At 45.9% G+C, this 17,726-nt stretch overlaps 2 protein-coding genes and 1 long non-coding RNA gene across 3 annotated transcripts; 1 reads left to right on the top strand and 2 right to left on the bottom strand.

Moving 5' to 3' along the window:
• Positions 1-553: 553 nt before the first annotated feature.
• MRPL37 (mitochondrial ribosomal protein L37) lies at positions 554-4,784 on the bottom strand. The gene is made up of 7 exons (XM_040565755.1): positions 4,367-4,784; positions 3,800-3,983; positions 3,159-3,274; positions 2,464-2,649; positions 2,038-2,195; positions 1,333-1,536; positions 554-749 (listed from the first exon to the last, which is right to left on the bottom strand). Exons 1-7 carry the CDS (start codon positions 4,761-4,763, stop codon positions 672-674), a joined length of 1,323 nt encoding a protein of 440 aa, XP_040421689.1. The 5' UTR covers positions 4,764-4,784; the 3' UTR covers positions 554-671.
• A 61-nt stretch (positions 4,785-4,845) lies between these two features.
• On the top strand, positions 4,846-16,858 carry LOC121074065 (NADH-cytochrome b5 reductase-like). The gene is made up of 7 exons (XM_040565756.1): positions 4,846-4,909; positions 6,179-6,358; positions 7,299-7,447; positions 8,655-8,742; positions 11,980-12,084; positions 14,047-14,250; positions 15,826-16,858. Exons 1-7 carry the CDS (start codon positions 4,853-4,855, stop codon positions 16,027-16,029), a joined length of 987 nt encoding a protein of 328 aa, XP_040421690.1. The 5' UTR covers positions 4,846-4,852; the 3' UTR covers positions 16,030-16,858.
• LOC121074066 lies at positions 7,454-8,742 on the bottom strand. The gene is made up of 3 exons (XR_005822082.1): positions 8,608-8,742; positions 8,318-8,411; positions 7,454-8,165 (listed from the first exon to the last, which is right to left on the bottom strand). It is a non-coding gene; the product is annotated as an uncharacterized LOC121074066 (long non-coding RNA).
• Positions 16,859-17,726: the final 868 nt, after the last annotated feature.

Below are 17,726 nucleotides of genomic sequence, written 5' to 3'. Positions count from 1 at the left end.
CTTGGAAATGTGCTCTTCCACACCTTAAAATAGCGCAGGCTGTCCTATGCCTTCCCATGTGCTGAAGGGTATCAGTGCAGAGCTGCAAAACATTTTACATTTGGTTGGAGCTAATTTAGCCTCCATTTTACAAAAAACACACTTAATCCTCCCATCTTAAAACGAATATGCTTCCTGCTCACTTAACTCTGAGTGGCAGGAAGAAATTCCTGTTTTTAGCAGCAAATACCCGTTACCAGGCACCAAAGTTTCATGCTACGTTCTACATCGCTTTCCCAAAATGGATAGGTTTCTTCATCAGTATCGGGAGAGGTAAAAGAACTGTGGTTCTAAATTCGACAAAGCAAGCTTGAGGATTAAATAATTTGGGAACTAAGCACCGGGCAGTACGTGCAAGGCACACGGAGAGCAGAAGCTGTGCAAAGGAATCAGACTGGTTCTAGGCAGCAGGAGGACGCACTGGATGACTCTAACCAGACACCAGAGGTAAGCCCCTCAAATGAAAACTTCTTCAGGCACAACTTTGTTTAAAAAAAAAAAAAATTTACTTTCAGTAGCAATATAATTTATTTTTGAAAGTAAACCAATCCACCTTTCTTTAAATATGTGATGGTTCTGGCAAAGAGAAGCAGCAGGTACAGTTGGTGAAGAATCTTCTTTTGAGCTGAATTTCACACAGCTCCATGCAGATACAGTGCCAGAAACTTCTTGAATGTTTCTGGCTGAAAGCCATATATTCCAGCGGGCTTCTGCAGAGAGAAGACATGGATGCTCAGTTTGCAGCGAAGTAATTAATGTAGACAAACAATGGCTTTAAATGCACTTGAATAAAGGTGGTAGCTTCCAAATCGTGCTCTCCCTCCCCAAACGGTTTGTGTGTAGGTACTTCCACTGGTGTAAGTCTCAGACAGCACCAACGCTGCCCACCAAAGTGAGACGCCCCCCCCGTGTAACTGTGCTCTGTTTACTCGACAGCGAAGCTGACAGTTGCATGTAAGCACTTCCTTCGTCAGAGCACAAGTTGATTTTAAACAAGCCTGCTAGGAGATGGTAGGTTACAGATGGGGTGATCTTTGTGGAGGAGTTCGTATTAAGCTTGGCTTGCGGCTCGTACGCCGTGCGGTGCCTCGGCGGTACAAATACTCGCTGGCAGTTACACCTGCTTAAGGCTCTCCAGTCAGAACGGGGCCGGTGCCTGCGTCAGCTCCCTTCAGCTGGTTTAAAACCCGTGCCACAGCCTTCTGCCAGCTCCCAAACCTCTGGCAGAGATGAGAGGGCTGTACTTCCAGGGCCACTTCCCCATCCAGGGCTGTTTCACCCCGGTTTGCTTACCGTAACAACGCTCTTCTTGACTTCTGGAACACACTGGGCTTTTTCATACAGATTCTGATCAGAGTCAATCCAGACGAGATTCTTTATGCCATCACTAGACACGAGGTCTGTTGTATTTAACTGGAACACCATGAACTGGAAGAGCTGGCCATCTGTGCCAACACTCTGCACCACTATCGGCTGCTCCAAAACCTTGGGATCGTTCTAGGAAAGAAGGGAAGAAGGAGAAGTCAGTTACCACAAAAACTGTATGACTAGTTGCTGATTCTGCATCTTCTACTTGGTTTAAAGCCAAGTTTTTAATAAATGTATTGTTACCTTGCCCAGAAAATTACTCTAGTCAAACATGTTTTGAATGTAGATTTTGGATTTTAATTAAAATTCTTCCTTCAGCCAGCAACGAAGTATCAATTTGCATACTGAGCTGTCGGATGGGTTAAGTTCTACACCCTGCTTCCTACCTATTACTGCTCCGGTGCATGTTACATCATGAACGCGCTCATTGCCGAGGTGTTTTTTTAGATCAGCAGTAACCATTCCTGAAGGTTAGTCAGACCCCCCGAGTGGGAAGCTATGATATAGTAACATCAGTGCAGATTTGAAAACTACTGTACCCGCCATGGCAAGGGAATTTCACAGTTCCTTCCCCTAGCCGCAGTGCTAGAGAAAGAAGAAAGCAGGAGAGCAGCAGTCTCCGATACGTACCCCATACAGCACCCTAGCCTTTGCCAGTGCGTTGCCGAAAGCAAACATCAGCATTTTAGCACGAAGCTGTTCTGGTCTGAACCTGTCAGGGCGAACGTTGGCCGATTCCAGGAAATACAGAGTGTGAGGATGAGGGTATGGATAACCATCTTTGAAACCTAAACGGCAGATAACCACGTCAGAAATCGCTCGGTAAGAGACAACACGGCCAACGTTTTCTCCCATATCTTCAGGAACTGTTTGAGTAATTTGCCCGGGTTTTTCTCCACAGAACTGCCTAGGCCGGGGTAAACTTGCCACTGGTCTGGAGTGCTTGCACTGCACACCCTGCGCCCAGCTCCGCTGCTCCCCTTCCCGTCCACTCCCACAGACACCTGCCCCAAAGGCAAGGACTGCTAGAAAATTATTTTCAACTGCCAGATGTACCTGTGTCATTGAGCTCCCTGTACACATTCACTTCCTGAAGATCAATTGTAGGCGAGATGGGATAGAAGGTCTCCAGAACATGCTCTTCGGTGGCCAGTATCTCCTCCTTGGAGGCTACTGGTGGTATCGGGGCCACAGAGTTCATAAGTATTCCGTTCAGGCCACGGACCTGAAGGAGAAAGGATTCTGGGGAGGGAAATTAGACGGTATTCAGACATCACTAAAACAACATCAGGGCAAGGCGTACGTTTCCTTTTGGGTAACAGCATTCTAGTAAGTCTTTGTTCTGCAAGGCCCACTCTCTCCCCCTCGCCTCCAGACTAATCTTGAATAGCAGCTCCGCCGTGGGTTCTTTTTCCAAAATAGCAGCGTTAATTACTAGCATTAGTTTCTTAACTAAGCATATTTTACAAAGACAACAGAACAGATTTGGATGCCAAAAATAAATAACCAGTTCTAAGACACCGGCTCTCTTCTCCCCCTGTCATGTTGATGTTGTCTGACACCTCAATAATCTTGGGGCAAGTACCCTGTCACCATGCCTATCCTTACAGCACTGTTTAAAACTGGAAGAATTGCTCGGTTCCAGAAATTGTTTCATTTTTTCCAGGTCTTCGGCTTTCAAGCTAGTGACTTTGTTACCCCTCTCACCTTAACCAAAAGAACCAAAGGCTTCCACCCCAGCAGCAACCAACCTCTTTCCCACACAGCGGCAATCCTGTAGTTCCTAGCCAACATTCTTTTAGCCAGGGAAGGATACTTCATTGTCATTAACCGGCACAAATGTATCAAGTCTTCAAACAGCACAGGGCTTTAGAATAAGAAGAGAAAAAAAAAAAGGTTACATAAAGTAAAAATATTATCATGGTAGGCAGATGCTTCTGGGATGTGAATGCTATAGAACACTACTGCCTGTAAAATATATAACAGCATAACATTTCCAAACGGTTAACACAGATTTCAGACTAATACCCAACAAACCAGACTGGTTCCAAGTTGGCAGAGGTAATGCTTACCATTAGTTATTTAAAAACTGACATTCTGAATCAGCTAGAACTGTATCTCAAGTAGAAACAGAGACCTTGGCCTAAAAGGAGCTTTAATAGAGCGTACGTGTTTACATTGGTACTACTGTCAACATTCAGACCTGTGTTGTTTTGTTTTTTTTATAAGGTGAGAACCTTATACAAAGGCTCTGACAGTTTTGCACGGTAAGTGAATCTCTCAGGAGTAGATCCATGCATGAGTTTCTTTGTAGTGTTAAAAACTCTGGTTCTTAAACCATCTTCTTAATGGCTGGCTTACACTAAAGCCATGCGCAGGACTGAGAACTTACCAATACTTTTCTCTGCTGGGAGAAACTTCTGTCGTCTCCCAGAGCCGTGCGTGTGCGATCGCACGGTGAACTGCCTCATCCTGGTCCTGGAGCTGGTGAGCTGGGTCACTGACGATGCTGAGCACCGACGGAGGCAAACCTTGCACCAGCTTCGTCTTGGTGAGCCACTGCGCTTGCCGAACCCCTAGAATCGGAGAATTAAGGTCGGAAAAGACTTTCAAGATCATCTGGTCCAACCGTCCCCTGCCACCAATGTCACCCACCAAAACGTGTCCCCAAGCACCACGTCCAAATTTCCTTGAACACCCCCAGGGACGGCGACTCCACCACCTCCCTGGGCACCCCTTCCCAACGCCTGACCGCTCTTTATGAAAAGAAACACGTCCGAATTTCCAACCTGAACCTCCCCTGGCACAACTTGAGGCCGTTCCCATTAAAATAGCGGGCCTGTTACTGAGACCAGCGGGCGGGTTGGCAGGGGTGCGCAGCATGGATTTCTAAGAGGAAAAATAACCTGTATTTCATTTATTTTTGCACCGAGGGAGGCGGCCCGGGCGCCGCGGGTACCTTCCAGCATGCGGACCCGCTGGTGGCACACGAAGCAGCCGCGCTCCTTGCGCAGCGCCATGTCCTCGTAGCGCGGCCCGGGGGAGTGCCAGGGGTCGTGCCAGCCGCGCTGCCAGGTCGGGAAGCGGGGCCGGGCCAGGCCGGGCACCCGGTGCTGCCGGCCCGCGTACGTGACCGCGTCCAGCTCCACCTGCTCGCGGACCGGCCGCCGCTCCGCCCTGCGGGACAGCACCTCCGGGGGCGGCCCGCGGGTGGTCCAAGGCGTGCGGGGCAGCGGCCCGCGGGGACGGGGCGGCCCCGTGTGGGTGACGATGCCGCGGGTCTGGGTCCCGGCCCCCACCGCCCGCCTCAGCGCCGCCGCCGCCGCCATCGCCTCAAGGGCCGCCGCCGCCGCCATCTTGTCGCCCTCAGGAGGGCGGACGGGGGGCGGGGCCGCGCCGCTGGCCGTGGTGAGTGACACAGGAGGGAGCCAATGGGAGGCGAGAGATGGGGGAGGTCGGCCAATGGCGCGGAGGAGGGGCGGGAGGAAGGGCAGGTGCGGGGGTAAGTGAGGAGAGGGGGAAGGAGGGAGGGGAGAAGCCCGGGACGGGGGGGGAGTGTGGGGAGCTGCGGCCCCTCCGGGCGCTGTGGGCAGCCCGAGGCCGTGGGGACCGTGGGCGCATGTAAACCCCCAGTGAACGCACAAAGCACAACAAACGTGGCCGAGCCCCTGACTAACAGCGTCTTCCATCTTTGTCTCTGGCCGAATTTCCCCTCAAAAACGCCCCTCGGGCAGTTTGTCTGAGCAAAAAGCCCCCGCCGGGTCCCCAGCCTGAGCAATGGCTGCTCGCACCAAGCCCTCGCCTCCCAGCCCGGGCACACGAAACCGGCCGGGAGCGCGGCAGGCAATCCCCTGGCTTCCTCTTCTCCCCCTGCCAAATCCAAATTATCGTCCTTCTCGCACAGGGGTGAAGATTAATTAATGCTTGCACGGGAGCTTGGAAATGAAGGTGCTCCGAGTGCTAAGTGTGCTTTTCTTCAGCCTCGTCACCCGTGGTTTTATAATTTCCTCCAGACCTTTTGTTTAAATGGTACCAATATAAATGTATTGGGGATACTGTTAAACCGTTGTATAAAAATAACAGAATCCCTGAGAGGTCGGCATCTCGATTTTTGTTGGAGGAGCACTCGCCGGGTGTAGCTCTGTGTGGGCCAAGGGTAGGAGATGAAAATCATGCTGCGCGTGCTTCTTGCCTTTTCCTACATGTCTACATTTAAAGCCAGAGCCAAATCTGCTTATAACCAAATTGTTTGTTCATTTGCCTGTGGATTTACTGTTTTCTTGTAGCTTCTTGGCTCTACAACCCACCTTCAGCTCTGTGCCCTCCCTCCGTTTTAAAGCAGTGCTCTGGCAGAGTTTGGGGCTCGTTAGCCCTTCTCGTGGACTGAGCTGCAGATTTTTAGGATATTCCTGCTCCAGGTGACTGGGCCACTCTTTTGCTAGAAATCACCACCTCGGTGGCAGGGCAGGCAGGAGCCTGCTGCTGAAGGTAGCTCTTGCTGGGAAGGCCAGCTGGGTTCTGCTTTGCAGCTCAGGGCTGGCGGTGTCTGGTGATCTGCGCCGCGCAGAGCAGAGGCAGCGGGCGCTTGAGCAGAAATGGAGCATTGCAGGCAGCAGTTCAGCTCGCAGGTTTGCAGTTTTCTGATTCCCCTGAGATACGCACGCAAGATGCTTGAGAGAGATTTCTCTGTCCTTCTCCAAGTAACGCTCAGCTGATGAGCACGTGCTTCTCTTGATCCTGCTGTTTGTGATGCAAGGCTTGTGTTTTGCAGACAATGAGTGGAAATGAGGATGAGTGGCTGGCTCTCAAACCCCAGGAACCTTCTCCATCCCAGTGCTGTGGCAGCGGCTGCAAACCCTGCATTTATGATGTATATGAGATGGATCTTGCACGATGGGAAAGGGCCAAAGCAAAGCAAGACAAAAGCCTCCTCACGGAAAAGAAGGAGCAGGTCAATTTGTCTTCATCGTGTCCTAGAGCCAGCGCTTTGATCATGTACTTGCTAGCATGTGGGGTTGTGCTGGTGGGTGAGGGATGCCGCTATAGATTAAAGAGGTGTCTTAAGACTAAATGTAATTCCCCAAACTCAGCCTTCCCAGACCCGCTCCCCCTGCCTGCTCTCTCCCTGCTGTAATGTGATTTTCCAAGTGTCGAGTTCGCCCTGGTGTCGCATTACAGCCCTGGGTCTGCAGCTTCTGCCAGACCATGTGCTGCGGAAGCGTCCCCCAGGCAGACAGAGCAAACCTCTGTGAAAAGTGGGAACAGAGGGAAAGATGCAAAGAATTACAATTTTCTCTGCTGATGGTTTCCTCCAAGAAGTTCCACTTTCCTGACCTTTTTTGTCTTTTCCTGGTATTTAGATTCTTATTTTGAGAATGAGAAAGCTTGCATTGTGCATGGCCTGGTATTCAAATAGTCTTCAGAGTGTAATTTTAAGCTTGTCAGTGCCCTGTTACGTAAGATTTACTGTGCTGGGTCAAGCAAAAATGTTCGGTGTTGAAACAGCTAACAGTATTTCCTATTCCGAATGGTCATCAGTAGGTTTCAAAGTTGCCCCCAAAGCAGTGCTCAGCTCTTTTAGCAGTATTATTTCTGTTTGTTTCCAGACACGAGAAAATGAGTGCAATGAGTCATAATAAGATGACCTTGCTGTAAGGTGTAAAAATGTAATTTTAAAGGGGGGGGGATCCAAGATCCCAGAATGCATACTGCAGAACACCATAATGAATCAGCAGAGAGCTGAAATTTGCACTGGGCCCTAGCATTTAATATGCGTTCTTCTGGAGTCAGTATCTCAGGCACTAAATTAGCATACACGTTTGCTTCCAAAGAAAATTGAAATAATAAAAGACACCATCTAACCAAGTAATTATTTATTGTTGTTCTTGCAGAGCAATAATTCAGAACTAAATCCAGATACATTTACTGCATTCAACATAAGCTCAGTGGAGCAGCTAACAGAGGACACCTACCAGTACAAATTTGAATTACCGGGAAATAGCAGTCTGCGATTGAGTTTAGGACAACATATCGTGTTAAGGTATTGTTCTCTGTGCTAGTTAAACAGTCTGCATTATGTAACCTAATATATAGGTTTTTGTCAATAGACAAAGCCTTCATACCGGGCAAATCATAATTTCTATAGCTCCATGATGATACAGATGAAAGGCCTCGTGAGCTCATTAGTTCTACTAATTTTATGTTAAAAGCCATTCCAAAGCTGTATTTTTCTTCAGCATTATCCTTGCATCGGTGGGTCAGAAAGAACTAGGTGTGATTAAGAAAATCCATTTGCAGAAAGAGTCAAAGAATAGATGTTACAACAGATGATTTACTCCAGCATGTTGGAAAGAAGACAATGAGCTGCGCTAACCCCAGGGCTCAGTATTTTAGGGTCTGTATCTTGGGGTAACTCAGCACCCATGGTGTTATTTCTGATGTCCAGGCATCTCCCGATTTCTAGAAAAACAACCCTCCTGCGTAGTTTATTGCTTGCCAGAAAGGGGTCACTTGGGAAAAGTTTATGTCTCTCTCAGCCATCTGTGGTGATCATTGCCAGTTAGAAAAAGTCATGGTATGATGCCATTGATCTGTATCTGTTGACGTTATTTGTACGTTAACAGCTGATGTATACAGCTGGCTGGCTGCTGAAAGTACATGCTTCTCATTCCACCCTCTCTCCTAATGCAGCAGAGGAAAGGGTTTGGTCACGTCCGTCAATTAACATAGTCAGTAGTGAAGAGCAATGTGGATACATTCTATGGAAAGAGAAGACTTAAATGATAATACAGTGTATATTGACAAGAGCTCAATTTAAGGCTGTGCCCTAAATTTCATTAGTTAATTGCCAGATGCTGTCCAAACACAGAAAGAAAGGTATACCCCAGTCCAAAAGGAATAGCACACTTACCAAGAAAGCATTTTCTTTTTCCTTTCCCACTCTTGCGCACTGAACAGTTTCTCATAAAACATCTCAAGCCTCCTTCCATGGACGTGTCCAAGAGCTGAGTGTGGGGTACAGATGGGGCCAGCACCAGGAAAACAATAGATGCATTTAGAAGTTATGTCCCCCATCGATTTGTACATCTCACAGGGAAATGTTGTGCATCTGTGCACAGGCTGGGCCATTGGGAAGAGGATCTGCTGCCTCCCTCAGCCTTGCCTCATCTCCCCAGGGAAAAGCACAAGTGTTGGTAATACCTGGCAATGACACGAGTTACAGTGGCTTCCTGTATTTCTCTTCTCAGAGGAGAGGTGAACGGTTTGGAGGTCCAGCGAGCCTACACTCCGATTAGCCCAAGGAATGCAGAAGGTTACTTTGAAGTTTTAGTGAAAGTAAGTAAGTCTATACAATATAGATTAGAGTGGAAGGTGCTGGGGACGCTGTTTTCTTTTAGGAACCAAGCACGCTGTCAGTACTTCAAGTGAGACTCTGTCAAATCCCTCATGGGCTGTTTCTGTGTTGTTTTGAAGCAGTTGTGCTTTGCTGATAAAAATTGCTTTTTCTTTTTTTTTTTCTTTTTTTTTTTTTCTCCCACAAAACTGAAAGCAGAAGAAGGTGACACACAAACAACTGCTTTGCAGCATAAGCCCTGCTAAGCGTTTGAGAGAGCCTCTCGGGAGCCTTGCAGTTGCCGGTGTGGAAAGAGGTGCCCATTCCACCTCCCTGATTTCATTTTGCCTTTTCAATCTGTCTTTGAAATCACACCCAGCAGTCTGCCCAGTTGAACCACTGATTTTGGAAAGTCATTGCCCAGCCCTTACTCTCCCAGCCTTATTTTGCATTAAGGACATTTTTCATAAAAAGCTTTCATTTTGGTGAGAAATATGGAAAGAAAACAGGCAGCTGTTCCTGATGTGCGTGTAGGGCTCTGGAGCTGCCTGCAGTCTGAGAAGTGTCCCCGTGGCCCACGGGGCAGAGAGGTAACCCACAGGCACAGGCTGCACCTACCAGGGTGGACACGGTGGCAAAGCCCCATTTTGGATGAGCGTCCTAGCCCTTCTGGAGGCAACCAGAAAATGCTGGTTGAGTTCAAAAGGATTTTATAGGAGAACTTGGTTGGAAAATTGTCTGAATAAAGTCTGCAGGGCCCTTATAAATAATCATTTTGTGTGGCGAATATCGAATTGAAGATTTTTCTGATATTGTATTTGTATGTCACTAGTGATTCCTCAGGGCAGACACAGACTTCAGTATAGGTGTGAAAGTCTGATAGCTGAGTGTCCCGGGTGGCTTGCACAAAATGACCATTTGTCCTCTGCCTGTCCTCCAGGATTTCACATTTTGGAGGTCTATTATGCGTTGTATGTTCAAACGAAAGCCCTGTTCTTTAGAAATGTGTACAGCTTGTATAAGACACCTGTGGGAGGGTCCTTTCACCATTCTTGTGGCAATTGGTGTGTGGTAGGGGAGAGAAACATTGCATTTGAGTTGTATTAATAGGATACATTCACAAGATGACTGTGAAATTTCATGTATACTTGCTTATTACTCACAGGTTTTGCATTTCAATAATAATAGTAATGATTGTAATGATACCTTTCCTTTATATAGAACCTTTCATCCCAAAGGGAGCTATAGTTACTCTCTGGCAGTGACAAAAGAGGTTGGTAACACCTAGTGTAAAGCAGCCATTTTTATAACTCACTCTGTAGGTTGTGGTATATTTCACACTATTCAGGCAATTTTGGAAAGTACTATATTATTATTATTACTATGCAATCCAAGCACTGTTCAAACCCTTCTGTCTCCTGTTATTATAGCATTGCATTTGTGATACTACAGTTAAGAGTGAGGGAGTTGCCATTTACAGAGCATAACCCTCTTTTTGAGTGATTTTATAATGTTAGGGTTTCTCTCCATGTAAAACTGGGTGTAGAAGTTTTCCCCCAGGAAATAATTATTTTTTTTCTTTTTGTTTAGAAAAATTCATTTTAATCCCACTCAATCACTTCTCACTTCAATTTTTGGAAATAATTTTGGTGAAAGAAGGATTGTTTTAGTTGCCATTAGCATGTTCCATTGGGAACGGGCCATAAGGTGGGGCTGACTTTTTTCCACTTGTCTTGGGTTTCCATGTATGGTTGAAGAAGGTAAGTATCAAACACTGTTTCTTTGATGCAACCACACACTGTTTGCACGAAACTAAGTGCCAGCCCAGGGTCCTCTGAACATAAAATGTTTCTGACAGTAACTCAGAACCTGGATGTATGTATATGATGCATTTACATTTTGAATCTAACAACCAGTGCAAATAGATCTTAATGGCTAAGATATCTTATTTAAGTGAGGTTGTTACAAGGGGAAGAGTATCCGTGCTCTTTATTAGCCAACATTGCTTGCAAGTGCAGACACACGCTTGCTCGCTCGCTCACTTTTTTTTAGCTGCTTTGTGGTTCACCAGTTTTGTTTGCCTGCAGTGCTGCTTGGTGGCCAGCCAAGGCGCTGGGGTGTGGAGCTGGGCTTCTGTCCAACGTGTGTGCAGAAAACACCCCAAAGTACCTTTCTCTCAGGTTATGTGGGCTGGAGACTTTGAAGGCTTGTGTCACATCCCATCTTCTGACCTCCGGTTGTGTGGCTCTTCCTCAGGCTTATCAGTGGCATCACCTGTGTGCGAGACCAGTTGTCTGCCACCACTGTTAGCCTTATCTGCTCTTGTGGGGTGGGCCAGACGTTGTTCTCTGGCCAGACCCCATAAAGTGTGGCCATTCTTTTGCGCGTATTCATTCTGGTCAACCATAAAGTCATCGCACAAATAGGGCACACATAGAGAGCGAGCAAGAGAGCACATTACATCCAGCAACAAGACTGCTTGGATAAGCCCTTCATTTTTCAGCATCTCCTTGCTTCTCTTTTTCTTGCAAGCACTGACCCTTTCTCATCAGTCACAAGTGAAGCTAGCATTCCTGTGTGGAAAAAGCCTAGATAATGTTTCTTTTGTGCCTGGTAGAAAGTGAAGCGTTTTTTTTGCCAATGTTTTTCTTCTGTGAGGCCCAAATTAACATATATATTTTTGAAATGTGGAGGCATCCCTTAGCATCCAGATGATCTGTTCTGAAAACAGAGTTTTATAAATGAGAAACCTGACTTTGGGTCACTAATTGTATCAACACAGCATTTGAGAGACTGAAATAAAGAAAGAGCTATGCAGTGTTTATATAACTATCAGTACCCAGAGGGCATTTCCAGATTCCATACCCGGAGATCTGGAGAACACTTGAAGACTTGGACTGTGCTTTGCATTCAAGACGCTCTTCTCTGTGTGCTTTGTAAGCAAGAACTCTGATAAGCTTTTTCCAGTTTTGGAAATTCAGACTGCATGAGAGTGGGTTGTGTTTACATTATAGTCAAGCTGGAATGGATCCAATATGATTTAATTTAAATGTCTTTGTTTTGGGTATAACTTTGAATTATTTTTTCAAATAGAACTATCTTTCTTTCTTTTTAAATGCATGAAATGTTTTTTGCCCCCTTCTCGTTTAAATGTAGATAACTTTATAATCGACTTTAAGCTGGGAAACTTTCCAGCAGAGTATAATTATTCTTTTCTTTTGTGCAATGTTTTTTATTAGTGCTATGAAGCTGGGCTAATGTCACAATACATAAAAACTTGGAAAAAAGGAGACACAATCTTTTGGCGTGGGCCGTTCGGAGGGTTCCCATATCGACCTAATAAGGTTAGTTTCCTAAGAGACATAGGATGTTTCAGCTTGTGGCAGCTAGCTTTGTTTAATACTCCAAAGGGAAGACATCAATTTGATTACTGTTTTCATGATTATTTTAGGGACTTCCTGGGTTATTGTACGGCGCTACAGCATTAGCAGTCAGCTGGAGAAAGTAGACCTTATTGAACTGCAGCATATTTAAGGAAGAAGAGGAGAGGGAGGTGGGTGGGAGACTGGAAAATTAGCAAGGCTGTCTGTTCATCACTTGCATTAAACGTTCTTGATTTGTTTAACAAAGGGAACTTATTCTGCACCAGCAATGAGTGCAGATTGGTTTTGCCGTGTTTGAACCACGTTGCTGTTTTGTGACTGAGCACGAGTGAAGAAGAGATGTTGATCTTCTTCTCTCCTGGGTGTTCCCTGAACTATAGCAGCTCCAGTGAGGTGTCACGTCACCCAACCACTCTGCAAATGCTGATCCTATCTACTGATACCGGGCTCTCTGCAAAGAAAGGCAGATCCAGTTTCAGGGGAAGGCTTCTCACACAGACTAATTTCGTTACTTAATTCTGACCTTTCAAATGAGAAGCAGAATCGAAACATTGGTCACTAAGATCCCAAAGCCTCATTTCTTCTTGCTCTTTCTTTTCTTCTTTTTCTTCTTTTGTTTTTTTTTAACCAGCAAAAATAGGGCTGTAAAATCTCAGTGGCCAAGCTCCATGCAGAGCAATTGTGTTCTGCTTCCTGAAATAGTGTCCCTGCTGTGTTAGGCTACTGTTCACTTCTGTTCCTAAAAGCTTCCAGATCGTTTGGGACAGAACATAGCAGCCATGCCTAGAAGTGGGTGCATTCAGGGGCTGGCTGGGTGATCCTTGTACGTGCAGTTGACAAAGCACCTGAGCGATCCTTGAAACAGCTTGCTGTAGAAGAACTGTTAATATTTATGAATTATAACAAAGGTCCTGAATATAAATTTCAGAGTAAAAATTCTTTTTATTTTCTCTATTTGCTGCCCATAGGATAGGATTTAGATTCAGGCAGATCAAAGCCATTCGAAATAAACTGCCCTCAGAGCAGCCCCTGAGCAGCAGCCCCTTCCCACCACCAGCCTCCTCCAAGAGGCTGCTGACTGTCAGGATAGGTGAACATCTAAGCTTCAGAGCCTGTTTCATGGCAAGGTGGTCATACTTAAGGCCTGACCTTCCGAGATCTGACAGACCGTGTGTTCCCACTGGCTCTGACTAATTAATGTCTTGTGTAGCACAAAGGAAATCATTTCAAATTCAGATGGATGTGTGCATAAAAGATGTGTTCAAGCTCTCAGTGAAGTTGGTAGGAGTTGGACCAGTTCCTGTACGTAGCAAATCCATCTGGACGTTGTTCGTGCTGATAGCTTCTCTGCTATATGTAGTCGCACTCCACATCTTGAAGCCCTCTGGCTTCCAGCACCCCATCAGACTTTGGTTGTAGAGGGTTGGGGTTACCAAATCCCCGGCTATGAGGAACAGGGTAGGCATAAGATGGTTTAGGAGGGAAGACCCCAAAACACTGGCTTAAGACCCACTTCTGGGATTGGTGCACTGGTAGGTAAGGTGCTGGGAACCTGCTGTCCTCCTGTGCACAGCACCCTGCTGCCTGCATGTCAACCCACAGTGGGTCAGCAAAGTGTACAGCTGAACTGAAACCGAAATATAAATGAACTGTAATGAAGGCTGAAGCTATAAATGTTTATATTTGGATATAATCCAGTTTCATTAAGTTTGGTATATAAAAATCCTGCAGGTGCTTTATGTAATACTTGATGGATTTTGTAGAAAAATACATTTTGAGATTTGCATATACCAGTTCATGTCCTGATACCTGATGTGTTCTCTGTGTCGGAACCCTTTACCAGTGTGGCAGAAGGAGGAACTGGCAATGAGCACGTTCGTTTCCAGTCACAATGGTTAATTCAAAATTCTGTTTTGTTGTTAGCACGGAGAACTCCTCATGCTGGCTTCTGGCACTGGCCTTGCACCAATGCTTCCCATTCTCCAGTCCATAACAGATGATGAAGAGGATGAAACTTTTGTAACTCTTGTTGGCTGCTTCCGTACATTTGAAACAATTTATTTGAAACCTCTTCTCCAGGATCTGGCTCGATACTGGAACATCAGAATATTTTACGTTCTAAGCCAGGTAAATAAATGGATATGAAGTCGATTTATGTGAGGGTTCTGTGTGCTGGATGAACCTTTTCTGTCAGTGATCTTAATTCTTTCCCAAGTCATCAAGGCTACTTTGTGATCTAGCAGCTGCTGTTCTTAAATCTACTAAATACTCTCATGCTGCTAGCAGTCTGAAGAATTTCAGGGAAGCGACCATTGCTGCTTGTCCCTCTTTGACCCCCTCGGTAGCCCTTCTGTTGGCAAGGACCCCCTGATTCATATTCACCATTGACCATTTCCCCCCACTTCTGACAGCTGTTGCTGCACCTAAGCATTTATGTAAAGAAAACTTGGCTCTGGGAGACTCGCAGCAAATAAACTATTTCTTTTTTCCTAATATCAGCACCTTAGTCTGTCCTTATCTTCCATTCATTGCTCATGGCTACGTCTCTCTTCTTCTAGTATGTTAGCACCAACTTCCCAGCAATTATTTTTCCCAGCTGACCCATTTTCAAACTTTTAAAGTTGTGTCCCACTCTCTAAAATTATTTTCTATGCCAAATCCATGGGATGAGGGCATACCTCTCTCAGTGGTGTTATGATTTGAGCAGTCTTTTTCATTTTCATTTGGTCCCAAAGTTGCCTGTGTTCTGCACAGATTTGGTAGTTGAAAATTATTTCCCTCAGAAATGAGGATTCATTGCAGGGAGGATATAGAAAGAATTATTTATGCTAAGGGAATGAATCCCATTGCATTTTTAGCTCCTCAGATGAATCATTTTTTGTATCTCATGGTGGATCTGCCTCATACATTATGTTCCACATATGGCCTTGGCAAGCTGAAATTAGGTATAGAGAAAAGTACTTGTGATTTAGGCATCCCCTCAGCCGTTCTGTAGGAGTGTAATCAGCAATTGTCTCTGGTGACACAGGTTAGATACCCTTTTCAGGACGGTGCTTTCTCAAGAGCCTGAGGAGGTCTTGAAATTCAACTCAGTGAAGGGCAAGAAACCCTTCTGACCCCTGTCAACACAGCCTGCCCCACATGTACATCTCTCCCTTTTGTCTCTTCTCTTAACAGGTTTGTTGTACTCCAGCTCTGAGTGGTGCATCTTCCCTTTTAGGATTATATGTGCCTGTCCCAGTGTTTCACTCTGCTGCTAGAGTGAATACTGCTCCCATCACATTGGAACACTTAAGTTTCTAATTAATAGTAGGGGGGGTCCCACTGGATCTGACATTTCTCATGGGATCAGAGCCGTGTCTGGAGCAGGGCTGGCTTCCTTTCCGTTGCTTTGGTCAAGGGAGATGGGACTTAAAGAGACTTGGGAATGGAAGAGGCAACAGGGAGGAGTAGTCTTGGGACTTAGGACTGGGGAATAGAGAAGGCATGGTGGGAAGTGGTTCCCAAAGGAGAAGGTTCTGCAGTGCTTCTTGGCAGTAGTTACACTCTGGTTTTGTTCAGAGTGGGTCATTTCTACCCAAATGCAGTCACGAGGGTGAAGAATGTCCTGTGCAGTACCCTGAGGGGAGGAGGGAGACCTGGCAGTAAGCAATTGACTGTCGTTTTTACTGTGTCACACTGCAAACCTTTTTGCCTTTTCAGGAAACGTCACTGGAAAAACTTCCTTGGAGCTATCAGGAAAACACATACACTAGTCGCCTAAATGAAGACTTGATGAAGACGATAATAAATTCCTGTCGAAGAAAGCCATTCGTACTAATTTGTGGCTCTTCTTCATTCAGTGAGGATATGAGGCGATATCTGAAAGCCGCAGGGATTGAAGAAAATTCCTGTTTTGTCTTTTAATAGGATATTCCTGACCTAAGGAACCTCAGGCCAAGCCTTGGACATCCTTGTTTCAAGACATAGTTTATCGAGATGACTGATTCTGAGCAGAGTTCCTTGTGCATATACTTTCATAGGCCTTTGGATCAAGTATTTGCCTCCATTATGATTCTCAATCTTGAGAGTGTTTTAAGGATCAGGTGGCCTTCTAGAATGACTGCTACAACCACCCATATGTCAGGGAACAGCACACTAATTTCAATGGAAGTCTTCACATGCAATTTTGAGAGAGATCTCTTAACGGTACTAAGAAACATCCCAGTATACAGCTCTGCTGTAACGTGAAGACTAATGACTCGTTTTGAAATCCATGTTAGTCTGCAGTGGTATTGTGCCCTGTTAAAGGTACCCTGGGGAGATTTAATCCTCAGGGCGAAGATTGCATGGCCAAAGGAACAGCAGAGCACTGGCACAGCACTCTGCAGTCTGTGGGGTTCACATAGTTGTGTTGTTATCTTGCTGGGTGATACTAGGCAAGTCACTTCAGCCCCTCTGTGACTCAGTTGCCTTGTAGTACACTAATAGGGGGATGCTTTCTGTAAAGAGCCCTTTCTTAAAGATATATATGAGGATGGAATTACATGTGCTGTCCAGTGAGGACTTACACTGCCTGCTCTGAACCTTAACCTTCAAAGTGCTGCCTGGGGGGAGAAAGGGAGTGTCCTAAATGTCGTTGTGAGAAGCCATCAGGGCTATAGCTGCTATCTGTCCGGGAAGATGGCTCTCTGCTTTTCACATCCCCTAAGTGTTGTGTAACAGCCCTGGTTCATTAAATCAAAGTTCTTTCCAAGTAAATAGCTGTTTCTTTTTGTCACAGGACTTTAACAGAGTGAAAATGCTCTAGGCATATGACAGCAACACCCGAGGAACAAAAGCTTCATAGGAACTAAGCTTTGCTGGGGTGCTCCCTCATGGGGTACGGGCAGAGCCATGCTCTGTGCAGTCCTGGGGCTGCCCTGGAATCGCATTCTGTGCACTCCGGCCCCTTTCTTTTCTGTCCAAGATGCTGTTGCCCTTGGTTTGAGATATCCTCTCTCCACTCTTTCACCTTCTTAGACCACCATGTTCACTAACTTCACCTGCAAGTACAGCCTTTCTGCACACCTTTGTGTTTTTCCCTTCATTCCTTGTTCATCCTGTGTTGGGATTTCCCAGGGGGACAGATGATGATGCATCATCATTCCTGTCCCATTTTTACACGTCTCAAACAATACACCTTGCACAAAGAAGAAGAAATGTGAGAGTTACTCACAAGAAGCAGAGCACACTAAAATGATGGGTGGGTCTGCCTTGCCATGCTGAGCAGTGGCACAGTTCAGGGTCAGAGCTGTGAACAATTTGGGCCCTGAGGACACAGTCTGCAGTGCTTGCCATTAAACCACAAGAAGTCTGGTGCACTTGCACAAGTGTGCTCATTTACATGGCAAAATATGGTCTTGAATGACACAGGTTCCCCTCACATCAGTGGGATTTGTCTCCAGTTACCAAATACTCGGACTTAGTCCAGCATGGATGCAGCTTCTATGCTGACTTCATCAGAGCAAGGGCTTGCAGGAAAGCTGTTCCCTTAACCCAGAATGGGTTCTGGCTTTAACACAAGCAGATGCCATAAAGTTGCCCACATTAAATCCAAGACAAACTCTCAGCTCCCATCCAAA

The sequence above is a fragment of the Cygnus olor genome, chromosome 8 (genome assembly GCF_009769625.2).
Source record: "Cygnus olor isolate bCygOlo1 chromosome 8, bCygOlo1.pri.v2, whole genome shotgun sequence".
NCBI lineage: Eukaryota > Metazoa > Chordata > Aves > Anseriformes > Anatidae > Cygnus > Cygnus olor.
This window is presented reverse-complemented; position numbering and strand designations above follow the sequence as displayed.